The sequence below is a fragment of the Phallusia mammillata genome, chromosome 5, assembly GCF_965637545.1.
Source record: "Phallusia mammillata chromosome 5, kaPhaMamm4.hap1.1, whole genome shotgun sequence".
Taxonomy (NCBI): Eukaryota; Metazoa; Chordata; class Ascidiacea; order Phlebobranchia; family Ascidiidae; genus Phallusia; species Phallusia mammillata.
Genome location: NC_137256.1, coordinates 11,774,066 through 11,794,118, shown reverse-complemented (window position 1 = coordinate 11,794,118; position 20,053 = coordinate 11,774,066). Strand labels below are relative to the sequence as shown.

The following is a 20,053-nucleotide window of genomic DNA, read 5'->3' as shown; positions in this document are numbered from 1 at the left end:
TCTAAAAATGTTTTAACAGAGCCTTACCATTTTTCCTTGATTTTGCAATGATCCAGGAAACACAAAATCAACAAAGGTATAGAAAAGTTCACGAACCCTTGAATCCCCAACAAAAGCGATGTTCAGCATTTTAAGACAAGTCTTTGTCTCACTATGACAAAAATATTTCCATTAAAAGTCTTCCTTAAAAACTTAAAACTTAAAAAAAAACTAGAAGCCATCATTTATATTCTATGGTTAACTGATTTTGAAATATATACTGTTTTGGGGGTATGTGTAAGCCTCTAGGTCAGGGGTTCTTAACCAGAGGTGCGAAAACTGTTCCTTGGGGGTGTGGGGATGCTGAATCATTGAGGTTGGTTAGGTCTATTCTGTACAAATACAAAAACCCAGGGGGTGTGAAAACTGGTTGGTGATTTGAAAGGGGTGCAGCAAAAAAAGGTTAAGAACCACTGCTCTAGGCAAACCTGGCAAAAAAACTTAGAATGCCCAAAATTCAAATTTATTTGCATTGTCACTTCATCACACTGTCATCATTGAACAGTTACTTAAATCTGCAAGGCCACAGAAAAAATACCAATGTTACCATGAGAATATTTTATTTAAGTTGAACCATGTGTTTTTTTACCACAACTGTGCTAGAACTTGATTGTTGTGTGATAGTAATTAAGAAAATTAGTACACAATGTTGGTAAAAGTGTAAAAGTGCAAGAGAATCCTATGATTTATGACAACATGTCACACATACATTTGCATATATACAAAGACATACAATTAAATTTCTGTTTTTTTCAAAATGGCAACCTATCTTCCTATTCAATGTACATTTCCTAATTGTTTAAAAAAACACATTAGACTATGCAACTTTTCCATAGAAGTCACATTCTTGTTTTGTTAAAATATTTCCTGTATGTATGTAAAAGAAGAGACACAAACAATGGAACACAAGTGTTAACAATTGGCCATGAATATTGCACTAGCTTGATGTAAAATTTGTCACAAAGGTGATTTGTTAGTAACATCTCATATAACATTAAAATAAAAGCAATTTGTACCTTTCTTTGTATTTGTGAAGCATACAGCCAGCAGGTTGCCATAATCCCGCTTCCACTAAACTCCCACCATTAAGTAACCTTCCACATGCATTTCCACCTAAACAATAAGCAAACAATTAAATGCATAAATACCAAATCGTATGTTTACAAGTTTTAAAGATTAATATATTTATGACCACATACAAATGCGGCATTAAAATTAAATTTATTTGAAAGGTACACAAGACACATGTGAGCTATACATAAAGTATAACAAACTACTGACAATTACTTTTCGCACCTGAGTCAATATACCGAATTCCTTGAATTATGAGAAGACATAACACCAGTGGAAAGGTTATCTTTTTCACAGAAGCAATATTAACCACTTTGTTAACAGATGATAATGTCATCATCAAATTATTGCCCATTACGCAATAATTTGGTATATGTTATGGGTAAACAAAATTTTAAAGTTCACTGCATTGAAATTTTGCAGAGTAAGTACTAAGTAACATATAAGTATACTATTCTGTGTGTATAGTAACCTAATAATAGAATGCTACAAACCAAAAACTTCAATATATTGAGCATAAAACTGTAGTAGTAGGAGTACACCTAAAAAAGTTTTATGGCTAAAAGAGAATTGCATGATACACAAACTTGCTGTAAATATAAGTTTCATGTCAAATAATTATTTTCAGCGCCCACTGTAACACATTGCTGTCGAAATCTTTGCAGCTGCAATCGTCTTAAAACAACATTGCATTTATATTATTTAGTAAAATCGCATGTAAATAAAACAACGTGCGAGCACTTAAAACACGCCGAAGCAATGATAAACTTAAGACAAATACAATATATATGAGGTAAAATTAAAATAATGCAACAACATAAAATACGATTCGGTTTCCATTCCATCATCCAGTTAAACTTTTCGTTACATAAGATGAGAGGTTCACAATTTTAAAGCCGGTCATGTTTAAAGATGGACGAAATCACGCAAGTGTGTCTTAATGCAAATAACACGAAAAACATATACTTTATGACATGATTCTGCACCAAGATATACACTTGTTTGTGCAGAAACTGAAATAAATTTAATCAGACAATGTTTTTTACACATGACTTCACAAAGGGGATCCACCTAAAATAGTGAGAAAACGTTTGAATGCTCAACACAAGCAAGTGGTCAAGAGCGGAACGTTAATTGCTTACTTTGACAATGCCTAAAAAGTTTCAGGGGGTTAACACGAAGGCAGCTGAGGCCCGTGCCAGAAAGGCAGAGAAACACACACTTGAGCAGCAGCGTAAACTGCAGGCGGCAGAGGACGAATCCTGGCGTGATGACGACAAAAGTAATGCTCGAAAACAACAGCGAAAAGAGGCACTCGAGCAAAAACGTTTAAACAACGTAAACAAGAAAAAGCTGTTGGATGACTTATACCAAGCTGATCAGGAGCTGGTTGGAAAATCAGCAAAACCATCCACTTCCAAAGTCACACGCGCTGATATTGAGAAGCTCAGAAAGGAAGAGGAAAAGGACAAAGCTGCAAAACAACAACAAGCTGCTCTCGGCAAAAAAAACATATCCACACAAGATGATTTAATTGAAGAAAATATTAACAAAGCTGTGTCTGAAAGCCTTGCAGATGGATCAACAGTTGAAGCCCGATCTGTGGAAGAAGCAATTTCAGCACTTGGTGTGCAAAGTGATTTAGATAGACATCCTGAAAGAAGACTAAAAGCATCATTTAAGAAGTATGAAGAGGAGTACATGCCAATACTAAAAGCAGAAAATCCATCCATGCGATTGTCTCAACTAAGACAAATTTTAAGAAAACAGTGGCAGAAATCACCAGAAAATCCATTAAATCAGTCACATAAATCTTACAATGCGAAATAGTATTGTTGAAAATGTTCTGATTGGTGTGTACTTGCTTGCTGGTACTGGCATGGAGCTTAAGATATTACTGCCCACTATTTACAGACCTACTGTAAATCATCAATGATACAAACTTTGTCAAAATGCTATGTTGGTGTAGATAAGATTTATTTTTATTTTGTGTTCGTTCAACATTTTACAGCACCATGTTTAATCTAGGATATAACTCATTCATAATCCTAATTTTTTTTCAGTGTAGCGTAAAAACTCTAAAAACTATTTAAAAAATACAGCTTTTACAATATATGTATTGTACAATATTATTTTATGTCAATTCAAAGTGCTTTTTTCAACATATAAGTTAACTACAAATTTTCCTTCTGGTTTGCAGAACAATTATTAGCCAATCAAAATTTGAATCTATAGTGGTATTAAATTTACACTGAACACTTGAGTTAGTTATGGATGACGAAAACCAATGCATCAACAAATCTGTTGTAAAAACGAGTTTAGTAGAATGTGTCAACAAACTTGTAATGATAAACTCGAGGGAATCACACAGAAAAATACAATTTGGACATGACATTGAACCAGTCCGCCTGCAGCAGAAGAGATTGAAACAGAAAATATTCAATGCTTTGTTTGACAGGTAATGTATGAAGTTTTAAAGACATAATATCTTAAGCATTTCATGGCATATTTGTGGATTATTCATTATAGATCAACCTGGAAGAAAAATCAACAGGGCTCCATTTCCTGGAAGTTGCTCTTTGATGATGAGTGGGATGTTGAAACTGTGTGTGCTGCAGTTTTGTTCAGAATAAACATAACCAAGAAAAAGATTCAGGAATGTGAAAAACTCCATCAACTGTTGGGATCACTAGTAAAAGGTAGATAGGCCAATGTGGTTTGACCAATAAGTCATATTTGAAGGCCATGTTTTGTTTGCAGTAAAGGTCCACATAGTGCTTTTCTTTCAGCACTATTTCTGCAATTACAGGAAATAGAATGGCTGAAAAATTACTAAACTAGGAATGTATTTGAATGAATTATATAATAGGGTTTGAGTTTGGGTGGCAATGCTAAAACTTGTTGACTAAACCAAGACATTTTTAGATCCAAAGAATTCAGCAATTCTCTCAGTTCTTCTTGCACTCAATGATATTAAACGGAAAGTATCAAGATCTACAGAAATCCAAAACTTTATGACAAAACATGAAAGGGAAAAAATTAGAAGTAGGGATGTAGTTCACAGATATGGGGAGACTGAGGCAAATTTGTTTGCAAAAACATACTGTGACTATCCGAAGTGAGTGGTTGACAATTATTGCTTGATACATACGCCAAACTATGCTGTTGTGATCAAAATACTTGTTGTACCGTATTTACTCGATTGTAAGCCGCCCTCGTTTATATAAGCCGCCCTCGATTGTAAGCCGCATGTTGAGGTGTTAAAAAAATAAAGTAAGCCACCCTCGATTGTAAGCCGCGCGCTGGAATTTTAGATATGATTGTTTCTTAATACATCCTTCTGTTGTTATATGGTATGACTATTTGCGCATATCTGTTAGTTACGTTGATAACTGTACCCAACAGAACGTATATCGACATATAATCTGTACATGGATACATGTTTTGAACCCCAAATAATTTAAAATGTTGGAGTGTAGAAATAATTTCGGTATAAAATTAAAATATAAGCCGCCCTCAATTGTAAGTCACCCTTGATTATAAGTCGCACAAACGGCAGCTAAAAAACAATGTAAGCCGCGGCTTACAATCGGATAAATACGGTATCTATAGATTTGCTTTTGTATTTTATTCTTTTCATAACATGCTTTAATCGGGTGAGAAATCTAGAATATCACATTCTAGAGGATTGAGTCATAAACATTTAGAGTATATTAAGACATATTTAACTGGATAAAAGACTCAAGATTCAGTTTGCATTGCATTTAAAGCTTTGTTATTTTACAAATTTTGTTGTAAAATTGTTGTCAATCACAGAAAACTTTTGCGCCATTCAAACAAACATTTAGACATTATATGTGTTAGGAATTGTTGAAAGAATCATGGACTGTAGATTCATTAACACTTTTGCTATAAATTTAAAGTGCAGTAGAAAATGCCAAACAGCACAAATCTTCAAGTGTAACGAAGCAGAAAAGGATTTGGTATTCTAGGTTTCATTTACTTTTAGAATATTATTTATGCTTTTCTGAATTGCCCATTCTCAGTTAGATCACAAAACTCAACATGTTTAATATCAAACAAATAGTAATAATATTGTACAAACTTGTAATACTTAGATTTGTTTAGAGATGTAACTTATACAGACAATTGTGTTTTGTTTTAGGTTCTTGTTTCAGTGTCCACAGATCGATTATCCCTTAACCAATTTTACCCAAGACATTTTTGCAAATGACTTGTCCTACTATAAGACGCATGTGGATGATTTAAAAGTTACCAAATCATCCATCAAGGGTTTGCAATCACACATATTCAAAATTGAAGGTATTTTTTGCTTTGGCTTAGTCATTTTCATCAACTAGTTTTGGTGATGGTGAAAGATTTCCTATTCAAAAGAGTGCAGTAATTTCTCAAATTTCTATTATTTGTTTTTTAGGTTTGCCTGATAGTTCCTTTACTCGAAGGAGTCAAGAAACGCTGTATGGAGGGCTGGTCCACAGCAGGACCTCCTCAATGAATATTTCCTTAACTTTACCAGATGTAAAAGATTCTGACAAGTTCGATCTCTGTCGGTTTATCAATAGCAAGGTAGAATCATAATTTTACACACACACATAATAGTTTGCTTTCTTTTATTTGGTTTCTGCAGGACAAGCTTGAAGATGATGAGGGTTTTGTGTCACGTGGAAGCACACCAAGTCCCAAATCAACAAGCAGTTTAAGTCTTCTTCCAGATTTGGATCCCAATCTAAATTCTCCTTTGTTTGAAGACAATGAGCCATATGCAGGCTACAGGTAAATTTCAGAGCATTAATTACAAAGAATTTCCTGCAAGATTTCAAATTAACAATCATTTTGGCAAAAAGGTGGAAACTAATTAAGTTTTGGGTGTATTTAAATACTGTGCAACTATTCCTATGTTTCCAGAGTCCCCGGATATGACATTGAAGAATGGTCAAGTTCATTGACAATTAAGCGTAGTCCTCATCGAACTTGGGAAACTATTGGCATGTAAGTGAAGAATACAACGTTCACAAAGTTTTGTCCAGTGTTTTTAAAGGTGTCAAATTTCTCCAGCGGTTTCCCAAAATTTGCCAGCAGCCTAATAAATAATTCGTTTAAGCAAATATGGCTATTTTTTGGTATTTAAATGAAACACTTGCGGTCTCTTAAAACTACTTAGCGGTCACCGAAACCAAACCTTAAAAAAACCTGTGTATGTCCATGACAGTGTGACATTATGTCACAAACAGAATACAGATTGAAGGGCATTGCTGGTTGTGCAGTAAATAGAATTTGTTTGATCTAGTTTATACAACATTACTAATTGTTTTTGAATGCACAATATATTTGTTTAAAAGGTTTTACTTTATATTTTTGTCTTTTAGGTTTGCTGGAAGCACTGAGCAACACTGGTATCTCACTGAAGCTGGGCCCCAAGTTTTTGATTGTATTTGGAAAAAACGATGGCAAATTGTCATTGACCTTGCTACTGCTCTATGCCATCACCGTGGCACAAACGCTATTCACCCTCCACCAAAGTATGAGTGGTTAAAAATCAAGGAATCCGTTCTTGTGAGAAACTCAGTGCTCGTTACAGTTGGCGTTGCGTCAGATACCTACCAGCTTAATACTGTAAGTCAAAAATAATGGGAAGGTTTTATCCCTAGAACCGCATTTCAGACTAGTTTCTTGTGATGTGATGCCCTTAGTTTATAAAAATGTAGAGCCAAACCATCAATATGAAATCGTTATTTGTCCTATTCTCGCATTCCAGCTTGCCCACATGTTTCTCGCCAACAAGAAAGTCCACATTGAGGGTGTCACTGCTCCAAGTGTATTTTCGGTACTGAGTCGTTTTGCTCAATGGGGAACTTGCTACTGGAGGTTACTGCGATTTTCCTCAGCTGGTTTGTTGACCCTAAGTAACCCCTCGTCCAATCAAGTGCAGCGTGGAGTTATCTTCAAGGTAAATTTGTTATCATTGCTCCAAATTACAACTTGCTTTGACGGGAACATACCACTCTACATTGGGTTTATATTTAAAAGCACGTAAATGAAAAAATGTTGAAAAACACTGAAAAAAATGTTTTTAGGCATTTTGTGATGGAATTCGTTCCTACTTGCACGGTTTCCAACAGAACGTGTTAATACACGGCGAAAATCATCCCACACTTCAGCAACTCGTTCTAAACTTTGAGAAGCTTGGATCTCAAATCAGGTTGAAAGGATTATGTTAATAAAAAAATCGCCTAAACCTGCAAACGATACCACTATATTTCTATTCCTGATTTGCAACCCTTATTGCCTGGCTAAACTTGCTGCTATGCAGTCCAAAAATTGCCTGACAAAATTTGCTAAACACGGTTAAATCTGCACAAAACGTCACAATTGCCCAAACGTGCCTGACGAAATACCGAGAATGCCTTGTTACTGCTCAATGATTGACCACCAAACAGAACATTACAGTTTTGGTCCGTCCCAAAGTTACAATATGGGTCATATCAATCACAAATCCTATAATTATTATAGATATATTATGATATATACCTCAAGTTTAGAAACATTTAATTCCAGATTAAATCTGTTTTATTTCTTTTGCTAACAGCCGTTTCTTGATTCTGTTTTTGAAGGTACTTGTGTCAGTTGTGCAAATGCGGTTCGCCTGATTCACCACAGGACCACATTTCATCTGCGGTGTCTCCAGATTTTCCAAAGGGCGTCATGATATTGTCGTATCTCTACGAAGAAGCTTTACACTGTACACAGACAAGCGACTACATGGTGTTGCTCTACCTTCTCCGCAAGTGTTGCCAACCTTATCTACAGTTTGTTCAGGTTGGTTGGGTTTGGACTGGTTTGTATAGCAATGATTTAATCACGTTATGAGTGGGGCGGAGTTTATTTCGCCGGGTGATACAAATCGTAGCAGCATAATCGCGCTGATATTGCTAGTATTGTGGCGGTAGCTTGCCAAGCAATGGTCTTTAAAGGTTGATGGCCAAATGGAAGTACCAATCATTCCGGTTAAACGCATATTCTGTTTAATTGTAGCAAAAAAATTTCTGCCTTATTGCATATTTCGGCTATACGCATAAAAAATGCCTGTTTTGCCTGTGATATTTGTGTTTTAGACGTGGGTGTTCCGTGGTTCCTGCTGGGATATAACTGGTGAGTTTTTTCTGCGAGTAAACGTCGAGAACGGGTGCAGAAGGGACAGACGGAGATGGTGCAACTACATTGAAGCCTCCGACCCCGATAACGTAGCATCTTGCGTTCCCACGTTTCTAGCTCCGGTTGCCAACGACATTTTAACTTGTGGAAAGAGCATTGAACTACTTCAACTTATTTGTCCCGAGGTAATAGGTTGTAAATTGCAAACCGTTGTTGTTGTTGTGTATAATTTGTTCATTACGTTTTAATTACAAATTATAAGTGTTGTATTAAGTTAGTGTTCCTGTCCGGTTTATTTTTACAACTAAAATGCGTTGGCATTAAGTGCATTAGATTTTTGTGGAAAATGTAACATATGTTTTGTTATCTTAAAGGGAAAGTAGATTATAAAATGGATTTAAACAAAAGATCGGTAAGAAAAAGCTTTTTAAGTGTTGTGCCAAAACTTTGGTATTTCCTAAGTATTTTTTAATTTTCACACAACGTTATTTTAAAATTCAGCATTTCCTTTGCACCCATCTTGTGTCTGTTCCAAGAATTCTGGTTACGTTTTCTACCACACGTATGCAGGAGTTTGTGTACAAATGGCGAAAATTTGAAGACGAAACAAAACAGCTTGAAACTGAACGAACAACAACATGGCAGGAAAAGGTGCTACTTAATGTATGATCAGTTTTTTGTATGAAATTGGCTGTTATTTGATGTAGGAGGACGAATTAAAGGAATCAAAACGACAAAACATTGTTCGAGCTCGGGAGTTTTACGAGGAGCAAATGTCTGAAGCCAGCCTGGAGCGTGATCGGGCAATTCAAGCGTTTCGCAAGGGTCAAATGATTGAGCTTGATAGACTGAAGAAACAAGCTGAGCATGAAAAAGAAAGGTTAAATATGCACCGACAGTTTTCTCAACAAAGATGCGCTTAATTTTTTTAACATTAAATGTTGCGCTTAGGTTTTAGAAGACTTTTTTGCTATGAATGTGTTATTTGAACATCGTACAGTTACTATGTACTATTTAAGCAGAAACTCTATAACAGTGGTTCTCAAACTTTCTCATTATTGTTTTCAAAACGGTCCCTTTTCCATTATTTCGAGGGCTCGCGGTCCTTAAGCCTGAATGTGTATTTTAGAAAAACGAAAGTTGATTGTAGGATTCTTGCTAGTTATGCAAAAAATGCGCATACCGTATTTGCTCGATTGTAAGCCGGCCTCGTTTATAAGCCGCCCTCGATTGTAAGCCGCACGCTGGAATTTTAGATACGATTGTTTCCTAATACATCTTTCTGTAGTTATATGGTATGACTATTTGCCCATATCTGTTAGTTACGTTGATAACTGTACCCGACAGAACGTATATCGACGTATAATCTGTACATGGATACATGTTTTGAACCCCAAATAATTTAAAATGTTGGAGTGTAGAAATGATTTCGGTATAAAATTAAAATATAAGCCGCCCTCGATTATAAGCCGCACAAACGGCAGCTAAAAAACAATATAAGCCGCGGCTTACAATCGAGCAAATACGGTATGATCCAAAGACAGCATCTGACATCACAGCCAAGATAAACAAAAACAGTACGATTGTGCGCGAACAATTGCATTTTTGTTAGTTGTTATGCAATAAAGACTATTGTTTAGCAATGGAGACAGTCGATTCTCAATCCTACTTTGATTTAAACTTATTCAGTGGCACAAACTGGGTAGAGCTACTAACACCATACGTTTCGCCTGATCCAAAAGTGCTTAGTTTTCAAAACGGTATATCTCAAAAAATGTTAACGGTTAGGGCTATTAGGGTTGGGGTAAGGTATTAGCACTTAAAATTCAATAAAACTAACCCAAAAAATTAGTTACTAATGTAAAAGTTTTATGTAAATATTTCCCAAACCAACCCATTTATAGCCGCTAAATAAATAATTCAGCTCTTTACGCCACCTATCGAAAATTAGGCACTTTTGGATCAGGCGAAACGTATGGTGTTAGTAGCTCTACCCACAAACTGACGCTGCTCTATAGAGTTTTTATGATTTATCTGTAATGTAACAAATGTAGCTCTCAACGTCATAGTACGCCAATGGGTTAAACCGAAGCAAGCCAAACAGCCTGTACATATGGATGTGTCATGATCGCAAGGCTGGGTGAACTCTTTGAGCTAATCCTAGTATTAGATGTATGGTCATCTGTATTGTTCTCAATGATGTATTTTGTTCAGAAAAGCGCAGGAACGGATGAAAGAAAAGGAGGCCGATGCACTTTGGATAAAGGAGGTTGCAGACAGAGATGAGGAGGCCAAACTTCGGGAGAAAAATGTACTCCAGGAAGCAAAGTGTGTAAATCTCTATGCAAAATACCAAAATAATGTCCTAATTTATAATAGCTTTCTTTTTACTATGATACATTTCCTCTTTATCATGTTGTTTTCGAACTATTTGGTTAAAATAAATGGAAGCTGGTGGTAAACGAAATTAAGCACACCACATTAAAAAAATAATTACCCATACATTGTCTACAGTTTGTGGTGACTCTGTAAATGCAAATATTCCCTGGTATGGTAAAAACAGTTAAACGACGTTTTAATAAATGGATAATGGTATTTTACAGAGACGAAATGATTGCGCATTACGAGCAACTGGGATCTGAGGCAGAGCGACGAAGGGAAAAGGCAGAATGGTTGATCCGAAGACATCAACTGCAACAGAAACGAATCGAATTTCACAAAAACGATGTGATTGAATTTCTTAAAATTGTCGTTAATTCACTAGTTTTGTGTATCATTTTAAGCAGTTAAAAAGTTGTATATGAAGTACAGTCCATGCAAAGCATATCTTAACAATAATAAACACTTCTTCAGGTTTGGACCCCAGCAGAAACGGATTTGCAAATTTCAAACAACCCTGATCCTAAAGAGGGTAATACACTTTCAAATGAATCAAGCTCGGTTGCACAGAGCCCTGAAGAACAAACTTCCACAACAGCTGTCAACAACCTATCTACACCAAAAGCGTCACAAGCAGTTAACACTGAAGAAGAACCCGCTACTACTGGCGAGTTATCGTCTGTCGATGCAAAACCAGTTGCAGCTATGGTTGTTGGTTTAAACCCTCCACACGTTTCCCAGCAAACCGAACAACGGGAAGTTGTTCCTCACCAGCGGCAAGTTGGTAATCAGCATATCTCCGACTCGACAGTATTTTCCTCTGACATCCAAAGCAGCGTTACCGCACAGATCCTGAGCTCAAATAATGAAGTAACGGATAACAAAATGCATTCGGTCATTTCTGGTGCAGATCAACCGTACCATAATCAGCGCACCTCAGTGCGAATGGTCGAAGGTCAGCATCCATCCAAATCTACATTTGACGCCATGTTGCCGAACGAAGGTACGTGAATTTATGCTATAGCTCGTACTTTTACTAAAAGTTATCTTTGCGTGTGATCTTTTTATGTATTCAGCTAACAACACCCGTGGGTTTCCACGATCAGATCACGCAACTGAAAGCAGCATGCAACTTTATCTGACTGACGCAGTGACACAACCAGTGCAGCAACGTACTACTAATGCACCGGTTGCAAATCAACATGTGTCGAAATCCTCTCTTGGCGACATATTTCAAGGAGGTAGTGAACAAAACCCGCATTTAAACAGCCGTTTTCTTCAACATCGAGCTATCCTCTTGACTCTCATACTCGAATGGTTAAGCATCGTTTAGTTTTAAACCCAACTCATTTTTGTTTGAAGGCGATAACCCGACAGAGATTCCGTCATTATTTGCACCTGATCATCACGTTACTGACAGCACCATGCAATCCTACCTATCTGACAAAATTGCCCCATCTTCCCAGCGCACGGCAAATATGATGGTTCCGGGCCAACATGTGTCAAAATCAGTTCTTGTTGAAGTGATGGCGCAACAGGACGAAGGTTCGCAGAGGCGTATGTAAATGATATTGTATGTGAGGCAGGGGGTGGAACCGTCCTGATTAAACCAGGTGTAATCATGCGTTAGGTCAATGGTACTCAACCTTGTACTGATCACGTATCACCTGACGACTTTCTATCGCTGCGTACCACCTAAATGTTTTTGGAATGGGTAGTCCAAGAGATAGACCCAATAATTTTTACAACGCTAGTATATTTTTAAAACCAGTGGTGTTTGCAGTTTTAGAAGAATGTCAAAGGCACGGGTTTAACCCCGCGTACCACAGGTTGAAAACCACTGCGCTAGACGATCTTTTACTTCTGCAAACTAAATATTTTTGCTATAATAACTTTACATATAAAACCGACGGATAGTGTCCAAAAGCATTATTAGAGAATTGCAGTGTGAACAAAAAGAGAAATGCAGTGTGAAAGAATATTGTTTACTTTCGTGTTAAAATTGGTTGATACATCAGCAGGTGCACACGTGGATTACCCAAAACCGAGAAACACTTTAAATCAGCATCCGTGTCGTTCAACCGTGCAGGACCTGATGTACTATAAAGGGCAGACCACATTGCAAAGCGAGGTACATCAAATTATTTACGAACCGCTGTGTTGGAATAGTCGCAGCCAACCGTAGTTATAACATTTTCGAACCCTTACAGCAAGTTGTGCTCGAAACTTTCGATGGAAATCCATTAAAACCACCAGAGCTAAACCATCCTTCTCAATCCACCGTCGGAAAACTTTTATACCCAGGTATACATGGAAGTAGATAATGTTAAAAATGATTCAGTTTGAATTATTTGTTGGATTTTTAAACGGGTTTTGCTAAAAATGTGGAAGTGGTGCGAGAATAAACTATATGTTTATACGACGGGCAATTTTAAGTTCCTGCCGGTAATTATGCCAAACATCAATTTTATGTGGTTTTGTTTAGCACCGAAAACGAACGTGGGTTACGAATCTTCAGAGCAGCGGGACGAAACCAGAGAATTTTCGCTTACACTACCAACAAACAATGGTTATGAAAACACCCTATTGTCCATGAAAGAAAGATTTTATTGCGGCCGACCAGGTGCGTTTCTTCAATCATGATTAACTTCAGCATATTGTTCAAATTAAAACGGGTTCGCAACCAACAAGTGTCTGTTTAACGGTTTTCATCATTGCTGATTTCGCAAATATATGTAGATATTTTTACAACATATTGTTATTTAGGTATATATTATAAACGGTAGGTGGCGCCTTTGTGCTGAAAACGTGGCGTATACTCCTTATGCCTGCAGTCGATAGAGGTACCCGCTTAAACGGTTGTGCATTCATGGCATTTACTAATTTGTGACTGTAGACAACGATTTTAAAGAAACGAACTAAAGCTGTTGGAATTGTAAATGATTGCTGGGCAACAACGTTTTTCGGAATTAGAAAAAACTTTGTTTTGTGTGATTAAAATTTAATCACTTTCCACATTTTCAGCAACGCCCAGTCGCGACGTCGAACCGTTTGATTTGTACGGAGCCGTAATGGGCGACTTTTCTGGCCTCTATAGCAACGATGACGACATTGATGACATGCTTGGTCGCACTTTCGAGGCTGATGACGACGTGGCTGTGGACTTTCATGCTTTGCCAATTCTTCTTAAAAACTGTGTTCTGAGGCCGATCAAGTCACACACTGCGCTGGTTAACAGGTCAATTTTGCTACGAAAAGTTTAATAACTAACTGAGATATAATCCAACATTATGACAATGTGATAAGTGAAAGAATAGGAAAAAAAACATTTACATACATTTGGTTCTTGTTCAGGCCACGTGTGTACAAATACATACATATGCAGGGGTAGGCTACCATCGACATGGGCCCCAAAATAAGGACAAAAGAAAAATTAAGTTTTCATACGAAACGAAACAATCGTTTTTGAACAATTTTTTGCATTTAAATGAGCCATGACATATCACATGCCGTATTTTTGCCAGAATCAATCTTTTGTGTTTGCTTAAACGTACATATCTGGCATAAAACATTAAAATTTACTATCGGTGATCCCAACACCTGTCATAGTTTCCTCAAAAATGTAATTTTTCAAACAGCGTACTACCGTAATAATCATTGTCCAAAATTGTAATTTTGTCACATTCTGTCGAATTTAAGTGTTTCAAACAGCTTCAGAGAAAGTGTTTTTGCGCTCGTAGGTGCATCGTGAATCATTTCATGGCTGATCTTGGATTGCCTCGTCATTTCGAAACTCTGCGCAACTTTCTTCTATTCGAGGATGGAGAATTTGCGCAAAACTTCAGTATGGAACTGTTTGAATTGGTAATAAACTGTGTTTTAATCAAGAAAAAAATTGTACCAGAAATCCCTATCGAGGTAGCCAATCTTTTGTATAACTTAGTTTAGCGAAATAAAAATCTAAAAAAAAAAAATTTTCTTTGTATATGCTATACACCTGTTTTCGCACTAGGTAAGAAAAATGATAGTAAGTGTTGGCCACTTATTTTTTAAGGTTCACAGCGGGGAAAATCCCTCTTCTCTGCTCAACCCAATCGCCATGGATTCGATTTTGACGCGTGCAGTGCAAGCTTCGGGTCAACGCAACTCAGCATATGCACAGAATCTCAGTGTGCAAATTAAGTCTCTTCCCCCGGCGTTTAGCTCCACAGGTTGTTAGAATTCACATCATACACAAAAATTTTACAAGTTTGATTCTCTGTGGGTTTTAGGGTAGCTGAAATTGATGGGCGACCACAACCTTTATATAAACCGTGTTTTTTGCTAAAAAAACATTTTTTTATTTCATGCACAATCATTGGCCAATTTTTTGGACATGACAAATTTCCAGATTTTGACATGAAAAATTTCCAGCAGGTTTTTGGTGTAAGTACGTCAGTTGTCTTCATGTTTGTCGGTTAGAAAGCGAACTATAAAAGACATTGTCCATATATACAGCGGAATTGAAAACCTGTGTTCAGTTGGGTTCGTTATGCTAAGTCTAAGTAACTGCTCAGAAAATTTTCGATCCCTCTTACCCCGACAAATTTTTTTCACAAACTGAAGCAAAGTAGTTAACCTTCCCACTGTACTACTGATGACAATTTACGTATATTACTGAAATCCCATTTTAATGAGTTTTATTGTTATTGTTTATGTTTATAGATCTACATGTGTTGAACTGTATTGATCTCCGATACAAAGTGGATTGGCCTTGTAACATCGTTCTGACTGACAGTTCCCACACGAAGTACAATCGTGTCATGGCTTTCCTTCTGCAGCTTAAGCATGTATTGTGGGCTTTGCATGACATCTGCAAAAGGCTCAACAAAATCGGTACGTTATGGTTATACTATCCATGTTTCGGCGTTCACTTACGTCTAACGCGGACTTCTAATTTTCCAAAAACAAACATGGGTTGTGTTTTGTTGATATATCAAACTTAGGTCAACAAAATAAAAATATTCCAATTATACTCCTGTCCATAAATCTCCATTTTTCAGGCCTAGAAAAGAGGTAATACCTAACCTGTTTTTTTAGAGAGATTTTTTCCAAATAGTTTAGAACACTACGAGAGGTTGGACTTTTTTATTCCACTCCCTTTGCCCCATATATTCTCAGAAAATGCCGCTTGTAGATCTGGTGTACTGTAATATGAGTAGGAAATAGCTGCACAACGTGTTTGTACTGGTACAGCGCAACCCTAAATTGACAAAAGTAAACAGTCTCTGTCTGTTCTTTGAACTGGCCGTTGCCCTTTGATTGCAAAACCGGTTGATATATTAGTTTTGGTAGATTTTCATCCCCAACGCTTGTTGAACTACATAATGGCCTGTTTCTCCTTATCTACGAAACTAAAATTATTTCAATTCCATTGTACCTTTATTTTCTTTACTTGTATTTTTGTATGATCGCTGTACTCAAAGTAAACTTACAATAATCGAAAATTGTTTTGATTATCTCCTATAGCGCGATGTTACGGGTTTGTTTGTTTTCTGTTGCCACAGCGTGCGGAAGATCATTGTTGGTAAAGATGGATCGATCACAAGTTCGTCGACTCCATATTTGTCGCCACGAGATGCACAACTTCGTGAAAGTCATGCAGGGTTATGTTTCGACTCAGGTACTTAACCTTTCGACATGAAGCATCTTTTGACAGTCGTGGTTTGATTTACATGTTGTAATATACACTTTGTTGCCACATTAAATGCGATATTGTTGTTTGTGTTGTTACCAGCAGCAAAAATCGCCAGTTTCTGTTAAAGCCGCACAACCTTATTTTGTTTTTGAATAAATCTGACTCTTGCAACAAATTTTTTATCTTTGATTACAAAACGTTGCTGTTAAGTAAAAAAATCACAAAAATACTAAAATCGGCTAAATGTCACCGACTGCTATCCACTAGTTTTTATGATTTTTGGCACATTTTGGGTGGGCCTTCCTTTTGTTCGGTTGATTTAAATGCGCTGTGATAGTCGTTATTTCACTGACGACATTATAGTTTCGTCAAACTTTTAAAAGTGACAACGTTTGTGCAATCTTATTTCCACTGGAAAAGCTTCTGTGTAGTTGGTGTCTTTGTATCGCAATGGACATTTATTGGGTGTAAATTGTTTTGTTAGGTCCTACACGTATGCTGGCAAGAATTTCAGGAAGCGCTGAGGAATGACGTCAGAAATCTAGATGATCTACATGTACGTCATGCCGAATACATCAACCGATGTGTACTTAGGTAAGTCTTTCAGTTTTTAGATTAACTAAAGCTCCTTTATTCGATATTTAAAAAAAAAATTATTTAAAAAAAGTTTAGATCAACATACGAAAAACCTACACTTAATTGTGTAAATTTTTGCACCGTCATTTTTTATCCTTGACAGAGGAAAGTTGGTCTTTGGGTGCGGTAGAGTAAACAATTGACCTTTAGTGTCGACTGTTTCTAAAAGCTATGTGTTCGTTCATGGACGCTTAAAAATCAAACAATGCTAACTTAAAGCACAGTACGCCAGGGCCATTGAAGGCGCTATACCGAAACTGCTAACTTAAAGGGGAGAAATTCACGGTTAAGCCTCTGCGTTTGTCTTTTTGTTTGATACAAGGAAGTGCGCAAATTGTCAAATAGGGAGAAGCACGGAGATGAATGGCATTTCTTCCGTTCGTATAGGTGTGCTGTGTTGGTCTTTAACCTTTGTTCAAAAAGTGCTTCCGTTGTACATTGCAAAACTATCGTGAAGTTCACTGTGTCATATACACTTTAAAAACAGGCCAATATGGGGATAACGTGACAGAATATTCTATGAACCAAGAACCGTTTAGTTGATTATGTTTACAAAAAAAACTGGTTTTACGAATTGTTGTAATTCACCGTTTAGGTGATTTAGGCAAATACAATATAAGGTAGTGGACACTTTTTAAACAGTAGGATATCTACAATTGTTTTCACTGACTCTGCCTGTTTTCAAATTCAGAGGAAAAAGAAGAAAAACGATGTTCTCTTTTTGTTGAATAATGCAGAGTGTCTCAGTCGTTGACAGCAAAATGTGTTAAATAGAACATTGGCCGGCGTACTTATTTCTTAGCAAACAAGAAAACTCCTATAAAACTGCAAAATAAATACCCAAACATTATTTAGCATAGTGTTCTCTGGGAGCTTGTGTATATTCCTAGAAACAGGATAATTACAGGTGACATTGGTTACAAAATTTCCTGTTTAACATACACTTACACTCAGTGGTGGGATTCAGCCGGATCGCACCGGTTCTACAGAACCGTCTCACGAAATTTTGTGAGATCAGCGAACCGGTTAGCATAACTGGTTACCGTCAGTGGGCTTTTTGTGACAAAACTGGCTATAAAATATGACTTTTGTGATAGAACCGGCTGACAAAAAAAAAAAATCCCACCACTGCTTACACTGTGATACAAAAACGACTAAATTGACACCCTTCCTGTCACGTTTAAGAATCACTGGATTATGGTAAGGGTAACCAACTCTTTGTTTGTCCAGATGTTTGCTCACACCCAAAGCACAGAACGTTATGAACGTTATATGTGACGCCCTGAAATGTATCTTGCGCTTCAGAGCACAACTTGCTGCTCCAGCCTCCGCAAACTTTACCTCGCTGCACCGGACCTATCTTGAGTTTACACGATTTTCAAACTTCCTATTTCGAGGTAAACGTCATCCACTTGTTTGCACTTTTACATTCATTTGGAAAAAATAGATTTTTAAAAGCCAAAAGGCTTCAGGATTTTATTGGACCCGCACGTGTCTACAAAATTAAATTAGTACATTACACTTTTAAGTCCATGAAAATTTGTTAGGCAAAAAGGATATATGTCAGGCACAAAAAGTTATGCAGATTTGCTTAATTTGATCAACTTGATTATCTCCATCACTTTGTTATTTGGACTGTTCTGTATCTTTGTACCCACCTATTGGTTAGCAAAATAGAAACCTTTTGTCGTTTTGCAGTTGTCTCCAAACTCGTGGAGCGTGGATACCAACCTCATTTGGAAGACTTTCTGCTTCGTCTCAACTTCAACGGATATTACAAGACATGAAATTTCATCACAGTGTAGTGCTTTGATTTTTACGATCGTTTTGTAGAGAGTGGTGCCCGGGTTAAACAACTTGTGTTTCCAAATTCGTTTGTTTGAGTTCACTATTCATAAAAAAGTGAGCGAGTGTTTTGAATTCGATCGTTTGACAAAGGATGAATGGAACCAACGGCGATTACAGACCCCACTTCACCGAGCGCAGTGAGTGGTCCATTACAGCAAAATATTTAAACAGGCAAAATTACTTGATCCGCGGAGTTTAAATGTATTTAGCCTACATTCGCAGGGAATAAAACAATCTATTAACAAAACACGGCAGCATTTTAGGTAGTGTAAAATACATTACCAAACTTTTGTGTGCAATAATCTTCTTTATATGTACCAATTTCAACTTGGTGTCGTACAACCCGGTTGATTCAAAACACTTGCTACGTAGGCAAGGGGATAAGCGGCAACACACATAAAGAGTGTATGGGTTTAAATATATATTAATCAATACAAAGAATGGCAGATTACCGACCCTCAATGTAGGTAATACCAACCCTTTGTGTGGGCCCAACTCCCATATTCTTTCTAAACTTCAAAAAACGCAGCGTAACCCCAACACGGCGAGGCAGTTACTGCGACAAGTCACAACAGTAGAACCGTTCGTTGTTAAACACATCACAATAGGCGGTGGGCGTGATTTGGATGAATTCAATGAACACAATTGAGTTTACGGCCGTCACCTACCTCACTTGTGTTTATGTTGGACGCCAGCGTAGCGCCCAGTCCTATGTTTATTGTTGTTCGCCCTGTCGCCTGGTGAGCCTGTACTTTAACAATAAACCTGGGTAAACAAAGGTCCTTCTGCTATCCAATGTTTTGGGTATACTGCACTTGGTTCGTTTGCGTTTTATCATTCACACTCATGCATAAAGACCACTTACGTCTTAATTTTGCAAAACATCAAGTAATCTAAAGTGTATTGGTAAGATTTTAAACAATCAGTAATTTAAACTTGTATTTATTATTTGCGTGTTTTGTTAATTTGTTTCCATGTTGACTGTTTTACCAAATGTTTTGTATTGTGACTTTTTTATACATTCAAGAAAATCTAGGATTTGACACATAAACGCGCAGTTCAGGTAATGAGGAGGACAAGACAAACTTTTTTAACGGAACGATGATGGCCGTAGTTTTTAAATTAATCCAAACAAATTGATGAAACACAGTCAAGTCCAAACCAACGCCGTAGTTTTTTGCGTGGAAAATTTATGTTGTTATTGAATAAAACGACGATTATCCATTGATA

The 20,053-nt window shown here is 37.0% G+C and overlaps 3 protein-coding genes across 4 annotated transcripts in view; 2 read left to right on the top strand and 1 right to left on the bottom strand.

Annotated features, from left to right (window-relative positions):
- The window catches only part of LOC145227997 (N-acetylneuraminate (7)9-O-acetyltransferase-like), a 9,409-nt gene extending 7,871 nt beyond the window's left edge, over positions 1-1,538 (bottom strand). Inside the window, exons 1-3 of the mRNA XM_080092962.1 lie at positions 1,336-1,538; positions 1,056-1,152; positions 28-151 (exon numbers count right to left, since the gene is read on the bottom strand). Coding sequence (XP_079949088.1) covers positions 28-151; positions 1,056-1,152; positions 1,336-1,465 — 351 coding nt within the window. The 5' untranslated portion in view covers positions 1,466-1,538. The remainder of the gene's footprint in view (positions 1-27; positions 152-1,055; positions 1,153-1,335) is intronic.
- Positions 1,539-2,019: 481 nt separating this feature from the next.
- On the top strand, positions 2,020-3,309 carry LOC145227998 (coiled-coil domain-containing protein 124-like). The gene has a single exon (XM_080092963.1). The coding sequence runs from the start codon at positions 2,260-2,262 to the stop codon at positions 2,938-2,940; it is 681 nt and encodes a 226-aa protein (XP_079949089.1). The 5' UTR covers positions 2,020-2,259; the 3' UTR covers positions 2,941-3,309.
- A 5-nt stretch (positions 3,310-3,314) lies between these two features.
- Positions 3,315-20,053, top strand: LOC145227996 (gamma-tubulin complex component 6-like). 2 transcript variants are annotated; one of them, XM_080092961.1, is made up of 30 exons: positions 3,315-3,568; positions 3,640-3,809; positions 4,036-4,228; positions 5,276-5,433; positions 5,546-5,697; positions 5,759-5,904; positions 6,037-6,120; positions 6,498-6,744; positions 6,887-7,078; positions 7,206-7,330; positions 7,743-7,947; positions 8,244-8,468; positions 8,785-8,934; positions 8,991-9,163; positions 10,498-10,611; positions 10,887-11,010; positions 11,137-11,665; positions 11,739-11,903; positions 12,025-12,207; positions 12,684-12,793; positions 12,873-12,966; positions 13,148-13,285; positions 13,687-13,900; positions 14,403-14,526; positions 14,717-14,873; positions 15,367-15,537; positions 16,209-16,324; positions 16,824-16,933; positions 18,206-18,372; positions 18,674-20,053. In XM_080092961.1, exons 1-30 carry the CDS (start codon positions 3,381-3,383, stop codon positions 18,760-18,762), a joined length of 5,013 nt encoding a protein of 1,670 aa, XP_079949087.1. In that variant the 5' UTR covers positions 3,315-3,380; the 3' UTR covers positions 18,763-20,053. The 2 variants fall into 2 exon arrangements, with proteins under 2 accessions (XP_079949087.1, XP_079949086.1); XM_080092960.1 differs by having other exon boundaries at positions 12,681-12,793.

What these genes read in the sequence shown, in the direction of transcription:
- LOC145227998 (XM_080092963.1), top strand. Translation starts at nt 2,260, where the DNA reads ATGCCTAAAAAGTTTCAGGGGGTTAACACGAAGGCAGCTGAGGCCCGT.
- LOC145227996 (XM_080092960.1), top strand. Translation starts at nt 3,381, where the DNA reads ATGGATGACGAAAACCAATGCATCAACAAATCTGTTGTAAAAACGAGT. An exon ending in CACACTGCGCTGGTTAACAG is followed by an intron (nt 13,901 to 14,402) that starts GTCAATTTTGCT and finishes TTGCGCTCGTAG; the next exon opens with GTGCATCGTGAATCATTTCA. An exon ending in TTCAAACTTCCTATTTCGAG is followed by an intron (nt 18,373 to 18,673) that starts GTAAACGTCATC and finishes GTCGTTTTGCAG; the next exon opens with TTGTCTCCAAACTCGTGGAG.